Here is an 11,153-nt window from a genome sequence, read left to right as displayed (position 1 = left end):
ACAACACACATGATTTTGCTGTCATTGTCCAATACTGCCACTGCTGTGCTTAGAATGGCACCCCACCCAAATATGGAGTTCTCTTTCCATTAATAGACAGGGTGGAGGTGGTGTGTAAATGAAGGGTGAATAAATGAAATTAAAAAAAAAAAAAACATGAAGTGACTTATTAGCATGTTGATCCACCAAATGCCACAAGAACATTTTCAAGGTGATTTGGAATAAATTTTACAAGTCTCTGGAAGTGTACTGAATGGATGAATACCGTGCTGCCAAAAGAAATTACCTCAATTAGTATTTTAAGCACTTTATAACCCATGGATTTAAAATTTCATTAATGTCTTCAGGTCAGCTGAGATCTGGTGACTGTGAAGCTATAGGATACGATTCATTTTCATATTCATCTAATTATTCTCTGACGAAAGTAGGCCTGTATATGGGGACAGAATATCTTTGTATTTGCAGTACTCTTTCCTTATAAGGGGACAACAGGTGGACTTACACCAAGCCAGCAAAATGTACCACCAGCAGACATGTTTTTTTTTGTTTTGTTTTGTTATCTGTTCTGTATCTGTAGGTACCTGATGTTTTTTTTTTTTTTTAATGCCCTCTTGGCTACACTTTGGCTTGATTTGTTTTTTCTGCCTTACATTTAAATGGCCAGTGGTTACACCAGAAACACAGCTGAGTATCTCCCCCCTCGCAGTTTCTATACCTCTTTCTCTTCCTCTTCCTTTCCTCCCCCACTCTTCCTCTTTCTACCTCCCTTTGTTTGCGTTCTGCTCTCAGTCACGTCCCACCCGACCACCTTCCTGTACTCTGATTTGTCGGTTTGTTCTGGAGGCGGGGCCACTCGTTGCTCAGCTACGTTGTTATTTGTCCAGCGCAGCGCTACGCAGTGTCATACTGACGGCAGTGAGCTTCGTGAGCAGCCAGAAGACGCTTAGAGCGTTCGGTTATAACGTGTTATTAAACAAATGACGTTTATGAAAGAGGAAAAGGAAAGAAAAAAAAACAAAGAAAAGAATTAAAAAAGGCTTCCTAGTTGTGTAAATGGTACAACGATTAAGAAAGCTTTCCGTTTTATTTGGGTCTGTCTTGTGTTGCTCCTTCCTGTTGTTTAGACCGACAGCGCGAGACGAACCGACAGACAGACAGACAGCCGCTCGAGCTCCTTTCTTCCTCTCTCTGCCTCTCTCTGTGTGTATTTCGTCCTCTTATCTCCGATTGTCGTGTCCACGGGTCTGAACGCGTGACGCGGAGCCTTAATGCCCGCGGAGGATGAGCCCAGCCATCGAGGGGATGGAGCCAGAGCAGCCGATGGCTTTAGGGAAGGGGGTTCTCCTTGAGCCCTTCGTTCACCAGGTGGGAGGCCACTCGTGTGTGTTGCGCTTCGGCGAGCAGACCATCTGCAAGCCGCTAATCCCGCGGGAGCACCAGTTCTACAAGAGCCTCCCGGCGTCCATGCGCAAGTTCACACCGCAGTACCGAGGTGAGCAGTTAGCTGGGGCTAGTCAGCTAGCGAGCTATGCTATGCTATGCTAAGCTAACTAGCATTTAGCCTGTTTCTTTCCGTGTATTCTTCCTATGTGTGATGTGTATTAACGCCATGTTCATATACTGAGTACATTCAGTCTCACCCTGCCCACAGTATTAAATAGTGGTTAACAACTTAATTACTGAACTCATGGTGTAATATATATCTGGGGCACTGAATTCAGACGTCTCCATCATTTCGTGTTTCATCGATCTGTTTTTTTTTTGTTTGTTTTTGTTTTGATGCTGACTGTGTGCGCAGTGATGTTTGTTTATGTCCTAAAGATGTACAGTAATCGCATCAATGCAGATGAAGTTAAAGGACCTTTACCACGTGACGGCGCTGTAGTCAACAACTAAATGCCAACTGGTTTCCTGTTTGACATACAGTGCTGTTTTTATAAGTTAAAAAAGTGTGTTGTCGACAAGAAAGGTATGGCTTTGAGTCTAAGTTAATTAGCTGAAATACCATTAAGACAAACACAATCTCTCTCTAGCCTGTCTGGATGATCATTCAGGCTGAAAGAACCAGAATAAAATGGAGAGGGTTTGGCAAAATGTGACTTGACTTGTTCAGTCATCACACACTGACAGATATTTCATGCACATGTTGCACACGATCTGCCTCGAAACTTGACTGTTCCTAATAACAAAGCTTTCGGTCGTTTTCACTTCCTACTTTTCTGTTCTGTTGGTGTACATTTTTATAAATGTATAGCACTATAATCCTTCGCTGGAAAGATATCTGCTGTCATATATTTAGAGGTTTTTACTTGTATCTGTGTCTTTTTGCTTCTTGAGGATTGTGTACCCAAATTTGTCATCGTTTAAACTGTGCTGTACTTCTCTTTTGTGTCTCTCAAGACCTCTATTTATTTATTTATTTATTTATTTATTCCTTCCTGCAGTGTTTTCTTTACCATATTTAAACCATACAGAGTGACGCTTTACAGGACTTAAGTTAAACTACTGGACTGGTTTGAATTAGCGATGCAAGTATTAGAGATGCAAAAAGAATCAAATTGGCTTTGGTATCACGTCCTCTAAAGACTTTCTAAAAGTTCCCACTTGATCCCTTTTGTTCTGTTAATTATGAACAAATTGCACACATCATTTTCCTTTTTTTTTTTCTTTGAAGTGTTTTTAATATATGAATGATTGGTATTTCTGCATTTTGTTTGCACAGAAAGATGCAGAAATGAAAACATTTTTTTATTAAAATAAGCATCATTCTTGTCTCTTGAATGTGATATTTTTTATGTGTATATATATATTTATATATTTTGGTTTTTGTGGCAGGGGATTTTTGTGAAATGTATTTGCTCTTTTTGGTTGAGCTTGATTTTAATAAATCGCTTGGTTTTCAAGTTTTCTGCCTTGTGTCCTTTCTTATGGGTTTAAATTCACCATCACGTGTCAATGCTTTGGTAAAGAAAATGCATACTTTCTCAGTCAGATGAAACCACATCTATATTGTGGCTTTTGTTCCTTTCCCCTCCCCCCCTCCCCAATTCTCTTTGTTCGTGTCTTTTTTCCTCTGTACCGCTGTTTTCTGCACACATCTCTCTCCCGTTCTCTGTGTTGTGGACTTGTCTGATCTCTATCAGGTTAGCCGAGGGCTGTGCAGATGGCTCTGTAACTTTTGTAAAACGCTGGAAAGCTTGTAAGCACGTTAAAAAAGAGTGGAGTGGGTAAGATGGATCAAGATTTCCCAGTCTGCCTATTTTTGAGCTGGGAAGTCTGACTATGTTCCAATAAGATGAAGTGTTGCTTTTTTTTTTTTGTCTTGTTCTTGAAAGTAACTTCTCTGTTATTGCTTCCCGCTTTCTGTAGGGGTTGTGTCTGTGAGCTTCGAGGAGGATGAGGAAGGTAATCTGTGCCTCATTGCCTACCCGCTGCACAGCGACCTGGGTGGTCTGGAGAATGTGGACCCCTCGTCTGACCTGGAACCTAAGAATAAGATTAAGTGGTCTAATAAAATGTTGCTGGACAATGAAGGCTACGGCAAGGAAAGGGCCAGACATTCACGCAAGGACAAAGACAAGAGGTGAGAAGTCCTTGAAATCAAAACTCTCATAAAGTAGATCAGAAACTTTTACAATGAACATTTCACACTAGCATGAAATCCATGAATAATATATCTCCAAGACAATTGAAGCCATTGTCATGTTTAAGTTCGTCATCTACATGCTGTACAAGTGTAGCGAGTCAGTTTGTCTTTGCTGGTTTGTCTAAAGCCCTGTTTCAGCTGGATTAGTTTTACCTGGGGAGATACTATAATTTGAGATATTACAAATGATTTTAATTCAGCGATACATACAATGATTATTGTAAATGCATGTGTAAGTAAAAGTCTGATATAAATAATTGTAGGAATAACAAAAAATTGAAGTAAAGTAAGCCAAGAAGTTAAAGTAAGACTTCTGTAGCATTTTGCAGATGGAAAACGTACAAACAGTACATGGTGGGCATGGGGAGGTGTCCTTGATAATACCGGTCACTCTGCGCAAGCAACACTTTTGTTAAGTCTCAGTAATACCGGGAAAAATAAAGGATGCTACAGAGGTTCACCATGATCTTAGGAGCATGATTAGCTTCCTTCAGTCTCCTAAGGAAGTACAGAGGCCATTGTGCATTTTTGACAAGAGATGATGTGCTGAGGTTATGTGATCATAACACATTAGTCAGATGACTATGCAAAGATTTGTGCAAGCACCCAGTGAAGGACTTATTGCAAGGGCTTTATTCTTTGTTGGTATTTTACATCTATCCACATGCTGGTGTGGCTATAAATTGTAATTATATGCATTGGAGACATTTTGTAATCTAAACACTTTAGAAGTTATTAATTAGCCAGGGGGGGCACGGTGGCTTAGTGGTTAGCATGTTCGCCTCACACCTCCAAGGTCGGGGTTTGATTCCCGCCTCCGCCTTGTGTGTGTGGAGTTTGCATGTTCTCCCCGTGCCTTGGGGGTTTCCTCCGGGTACTCCGGTTTCCTCCCCGGTCCAAAGACATGCATGGTAGGTTGATTGGCATCTCTGGAAAATTGTCCCTAGTGTGTGTGTGCCCTGCGATGGGTTTATCCTGCCTTGATGCCCGATGACGCCTGAGATAGGCACAGGCTCCCCGTGACCCGAGGTAGTTCGGATAAGCGGTAGAAAATGAATGAATAATTAGCCAGACATCTTTTTTTTTTTTTTTTTTTTTTGGGTATTTCTTAATTTGTAAATCTCTCTCTCTCTCTCACCCCCATGTTCAGTCTGAAGCGTGAGGAGGAGCTGGAGTGGTTCCAGCAAGCTGAGGTGCTCTACTACAGCCTGGAGAGGAGTAACGCTGCTGCACCGCAGCTGAAGCACAACCCCTGGAGCCTCAAGTGCCATCAGCAACACCTGCAAAGGATGAAAGAGAACGCCAAGCACCGCAACCAGTACAGTATCCTCCAATTGCTGTGTAGTGTTGTACTGTACTTTCACTTTGTGTGTGAGGGATGTTTAGATTTTATGTAGATTGTGTAATCATTTGAAAAATGATTTAAACCACATAAAATGTTAAAAAGGTTTTGTGTTGGAAAATTTGTAAGTCTGTGCAGTTACAAGCTGATGGTGTTGTAGATATTTTGTTCTTCAAGCCACAGAATTCTTGTAGAATTAGTGTTCCTTGACCCAGACCGCTCCCAGAGTTTATCCTATTGGAGAACCTGACATGGCGTCACACAATGCCATGTGTTTTGGATCTGAAGATGGGCACACGGCAGCATGGAGACGATGCTTCTGAGGAAAAGAAAGCCATGCAGATCCGCAAATGTCAGCAGAGTACATCGGCCAGCATCGGGGTCCGGCTCTGTGGCATGCAGGTGAGCTTCAACTCAACTGGCAGTGTACGAGTCCACAGTATTGTAGCAGAAAGTCCAGAGAGAGGTTTTCTACCTTTTGTTTCATTTGTTCTGATCTAAGTGTTGACCGTTGCACATGTATGCTTCTATATTTATAATTAATGTAGTCTACTAGCAAAAATTTTGTATTCGTTTCAAGTTTACTTGAACAATTCTCATTACAAATGACATTACTGGCAACAGATCGAGTGAAAATTAGAATCTTTACATTTACATGGGTTTAGTATTTGGTATGTCGTGTTTTTCTTTAATGACTGTGTACATTTGAGCCTCCATGGACTCCACAAATTTGTACAAAATGTTTATGATCGATTTTTAGATCGTATCTGTTACCATCTGAACACATGCTTCAATAGAAGAGATTGAGCATGAGGCAAATATGAGCTTTTGTACATTCATTCATTCATTCATTTTCTACCGCTTATCCGAACTACCTCGGGTCACGGGGAGCCTGTGCCTATCTCAGGCGTCATCGGGCATCAAGGCAGGATACACCCTGGACGGAGTGCCAACCCATCGCAGGGCAGCTTTTGTACAATCAGTTAATTAATGATTAATGTAAAAAAAAATTGCTTATTTAAATATGAACCTAAAATGCAGAATTTTGAATAATAAATATTTAAGGAAAAAGATCTCATTTTCAGTGTGGTTCCAGGTTTTGGACCCCATTGTTTGTATGCAGTCACAGATGTAACCTGAGCCTGGATAAATTCTAACTTCCACTCTCATTTTCTACAGGTCTACCAGTCGAACTCCGGTCAGCTCATGTTCATGAACAAGTACCACGGACGTAAGCTGACGCTGGTTGGTTTTAAGGAGGCTCTGTTCCAGTTTTTCCATGACGGACGGAGGTTGCGGCGTGAGCTTCTCTCCCCTGTGCTCCGGCGCCTGAGAGATATGCAGGCCGCCCTGGAAGCATGTGAGAGCTACCGCTTCTACTCCAGCTCGCTCCTCATAATCTACGATGGAGACCCACCTTGTTCACGGCGCTCTACGGAGGATCGCCTCTCTGATGAAGAAGGAGGAGAAGAAGAAGATGAGGAGGAGGAAGATGAGGAGGAAGAGGAGGAGCAAGGCGCATTTGGGTTTCCTCACAGCACCGGAGGAGCAAGTGGGAGCAGCAATGGTGGTGCTAGCAGTAGTGTTAAAAGCCATAGTGGGAACTCCAGGTCTGTGGTGGATGTTCGAATGATTGATTTCGCCCACACCACGTGCCGGCACTATGGGGAGGACAGTGTAGTGCATGAGGGGCAGGACACAGGATACATCTTTGGCTTACAGAACCTAATAACCATCATCTCCCAGTTAGAGGAACACAGTGCCGATTGAACTAGGCATTTTGCTTGCAATATTGAAACTCAAGAATATACAATGAAACTGCAGATTGTGAGATTGAAACAGTTGGAGTTTGCCAGTGTCAGTCTCTCTGTCAGATACCATTCTCTTGTTTTGATTCTCACCTTTCTTTCCTGATTTCTTTTTTCTCTCCGTCCAGCACCTATACAAGGGCGTTAATGAAGCTGCAAGATTTAGCAAGAGTTTTTGTGTCTAATTTTAGTGTTTTTCTAGAGTTTTTCTTTTTTCCTGTTTATAAACGATTAAAAAGGGGTTTAAAAGTGAGAAGACGAGGGGGACATGACATGACAATGGTTTGTTTACTTGACTTTGTGACTGATAGCTTTTCTCACATCTCCCCCACACCCCTTCCTCCTTTGTTTTACATCCCTACAATTTCTAAAACCATTTACAGGCAAAGAAACCACAAAAAAGTGTAAATAATAAAAAATCTGTGATTCTAGCAATGTCCATTCCAGAAGAATGATGTAGCGCTGCAGATTGCACTCAGTTATTTGCTTGTACTTTGTGATGAGAGCAAACGGAATGTGGAGAAAGCTTTTCATTAAAGAAATGACCACTCAAAGTTTTCCACTGTAAAGAGAGGATTATATTTGAGTAAGCAGTAGAGGCACACAGTGACTGTAATAGAGCTTTATTTATTTGATATACTGAATTTCTTATATAAAGTAAAAATGGAAAAAAAACAACAAAACAAATGGTGACATGAAAACTACATTCCATGTTATTACTATTATAGTGGTTATAATAATAATAGTATTTGACATGTTCAAATACCTGTACTGTCAACAGTATGTTGAAGGAAAAATAAAACCGTTTTTGTTAAAGGTGCTATTTACTGAGTTTTTCATGAAGTTTTATTATGTAGAGTTTTAGAAGCCTTGGATTATACACAATTGTATATGGCATGAGAAGAACAGTACATAAGTTTTGTTTTGTATTGCTGACATGGGGCTCCTGTGTTGCTGTATATGGGTTAAAGTATAATTTACACAGCTACATTGATTATAGCAGAAACACTTCACTTTATGAGGGCCAAGGTCATTTAGAATAGGCTCTGCCACTGTAGTTTGGAATAATGAGCATGTTTGTTGTCAATAAGCTATAATGTCTCTAGCCAACCACGGTTTTGTGTGCATGTGTGTGTGTGTGTGCTCTCATTTATGCAGTGTGTGCAATCAGCTGATCAGTGGTTAAGACAGCTCAGAGGAGAATGCCTAGATTGGTCTGAGCTGACAGGTTGTCTAAGGTGGTAATAAATGTAGTGCACATATAAGCAATCTTTACAGTGCTGAGCAGAAATTTTTCAAAACTCACAACACATCAAAACATAACTTGTAGATAGATTGATAGTTGCTGGTGTTATAGCATCAAATGTAAATCTTTTGTATCTTTAGTGTGTGTTTGTAGTGTGCCTTTACTACAAAAGCTTATTAATGATCCTCCACAGGTGCTTTCCTAGACAATCAATACTTATGAAAGGTTACGGTATATGTACTTCAAAGAACACATGGGTGTAACTGGTGTGAAAATTGGGGGAAAATCTGATCTCTTCATTGAAAGCCTTTTTCTTTTTTTTTAACTTGGAGCTTATGAAAACATTACAGTAATAAAGAGATAATGCAGTCCTGAAACTGCTGGAAGTGCAAGAAATATGCAATGTATTCTGGACATTTGGACTGACAAACAAAACAAATAAATGCATGTTGTTTACAAATGTGTAAATGCAGGAATAAGTGTTTTTTTGCATTCAACTGAAGAGGTCTATCTCCTTATTGTTTACATATAATGCAATCTCACTAACGTTGAGTCCCACTAAGGTTAAAACTAGAATTAACTATGGGCTAAATAGATCTTTTAGAAAATGTTAGATTATATTTCTGACATAAATTAGTATGTTAACTATTTTCACTGCAGTTGCTGACAGAACTGTAATGAAGGATTAATGAAGCCAGCAGCTGATCAGCCTGGAGAGTATGCAAAGATGGTTTGCTTCATTACAGCCTGGATCCTGTCATTTCAAATCCCAGCCTTCGCAATCCCTGATTAATAAGCTGTAGAAACCTTTGTCTGTTTTCTAATTGCAGTCTGGTAAAGGTCTTCAGAAGCAGCCATGGATTAAACTAGAAGAGGCTTTTTGTTTAAAAATGAAGAACGTAATGTCTGAGTACATTGGAAAAGCACATTTCTGGTAAAATGGTGGTCACCGGGGTAACCATTAAAACATAAGGAAGATGTTTTGAAGTCATGACCTTTGAGTTTCATATGAGCACTTCAACAAAAAAGGGAAATGAGACAAAATGGTAGGCAATAATTTACCCACCAGAGCAAAAGCATCTGTCAGTTATTATTGGCCTACTAATAACAGGGTTTATAATGTGCACACACAGATCTGTACTCTAGAGCACCGGATTACACTTCGAACAAACATTAATGTCTAGAATAAACATTAAATCTCACATTTATCCTTCACTTTTTTGTTATTACTGAGCTGATTTTGAGTGTGCTAAGTCAGGAAAACCCTTGTGCTATAGCCCAGCTGCTACAGAAAGCTTAAGCATTGTGTATCACTAACTCACACAGCTTATGTGAGTTAGGATGAGATTTGGCAGACAGAAGGTTTCATAATATGCATTTGCATTAGAGACTGGGCTCAATTCTGTGTGGTGCTGGTGTCCTGCTTCCTTTAGCTGATATAATCCTGTTTGAGGAGGGCCAGTGGGCCATCATAGAGTGCAGTCTTTGGATGATCCCATTCTTGTCTGTTTGCTTGTCTGTATGGTTGTCTATGCCTTCATGCAAACATGCGTGCAAGTGTGTGTTTACACAGTGTGTTTGCCTGGTATCAGCTTTCTGTGTAAAGCTGACCTGTTTCATAATTGTGAGTCAGTTACCATGACAACTGAGCAGAGCTGTAGTTTGCACCTCTCTGATGCTTCGACTCATCCCTTTGCTAAAGTCTTAGGCATCCAAATTTTTATAACGCAAATCTAATCATATGTGTTTATTTTAAGACTCCTGCATTATTGGGTAATGGAAAACCTATTTTCCAAAAAAAATTATGTTATAGAAAACACAGGAGCAAGTGTAACAGTCAAAGTCTCCAGAAGTACTGTGGCAGATTCTCAAAGATGCTAAAGGAAAAGTCTTGTCACATGAAATGTTGACTTCATTCTGTTTATTGTTCATTCTTCATGATCGTTTACTGTTCTATGTAGTAGACGTTTCTGCAGAAAATAAGCAAATTCAAGGCAGATTGTCTTAGAACAGATAGAAATAAAATAGACTTATATAACAATCACTAGGGTCTAAGCAATAAAAGCTAGGTTCATGGAGCCTAACTGTTCTGCTCTATAATAGGTCTGTGTGATTCATTCAACCTGTAAAACTGCCATTTATTTTTTTTTCCCAGAATAGATCACAGTGTAGACACATTGTGTTACTCATCCACTTTGTACTTTGTAGGCCGAGCGCTCAAACACACCCACACAGTCTCACATTCATGTTTCCTCCTTGTTTCAGGTCTGTATGTAAAGAGGCTGAGAAGAAAGTGTAGAAGTGAAGGACAATCAGGAGAAGAATGTGTGAGGGAGTGAGAGAAAAAGATATGCACAAGCACAATGAAACAACTGGATAGCTGTTTTAATGAAGCTTTTGTATTGGCTATGTACATACTTTGTAGATATAGTATTTTTACTGAATTATAAAATATAGAATCGTGTGGACAATTAATCAATCAGCCACCCAACTAACCAAACAACCAATTCTTAATCATATAAAACAGGATTTGTACATTTTGACTTTTCAAGTGTTTTTATGATTTTAATCTTCATTCTGAACAACTGTGTACTTCAGATATTCTTTATTTTTCACATATTCTGTATTTCTTCTTGCAAACACCTTACCAAGAAGCAAGAATAAAGTCAAACAATATAAATATAAATATTATTAGTTGCATATAAAAAACAGCTTACTAATGGAAAAATAAAAGAACCTTCCCAATTTTAAACTTATATAAATGTCAGTGTGCGCTGTGTTTATTCCAATGATATTAAAGGGTGAAGCTGGCCAACCCCAGACCATTTACCTTGTTTCTAACAAGCCACTCCATGGTAACTTTGGCGTTATGCTTGGGGTCATTGTACTGTTGCAATATGAATGTTCTATCTTCATTTTTTGCTAATTTCCCTGAATATCTTTTATTTGGCTTCATCCTTCAGCTTAACTTCAGTCCTGACTGGTTCTCTAGACCCTTGACAAGTCCCTACAGATGAGAATCATCACTACAACATTATGATTCCACCACCATGCTTCACAACTAGGCTGGTAATCACAGGGCTTTGAGGTAAGAGGGAGCTGGTCCATTTT

General features: G+C 39.8%; 1 protein-coding gene across 1 annotated transcript; it reads left to right on the top strand.

The window, feature by feature from the left end:
• The first annotated feature begins 900 nt into the window (after nt 1–900).
• On the top strand, nt 901–7,612 carry ip6k2a (inositol hexakisphosphate kinase 2a). The gene is made up of 5 exons (XM_060867986.1): nt 901–1,492; nt 3,370–3,583; nt 4,797–4,969; nt 5,215–5,390; nt 6,168–7,612. Exons 1-5 carry the CDS (start codon nt 1,282–1,284, stop codon nt 6,756–6,758), a joined length of 1,365 nt encoding a protein of 454 aa, XP_060723969.1. The 5' UTR covers nt 901–1,281; the 3' UTR covers nt 6,759–7,612.
• The last annotated feature ends 3,541 nt before the right edge of the window (nt 7,613–11,153 follow it).

Source organism: Tachysurus vachellii, chromosome 4 (assembly GCF_030014155.1).
Source record: "Tachysurus vachellii isolate PV-2020 chromosome 4, HZAU_Pvac_v1, whole genome shotgun sequence".
Lineage (NCBI taxonomy): Eukaryota > Metazoa > Chordata > Actinopteri > Siluriformes > Bagridae > Tachysurus > Tachysurus vachellii.
This window is presented reverse-complemented; position numbering and strand designations above follow the sequence as displayed.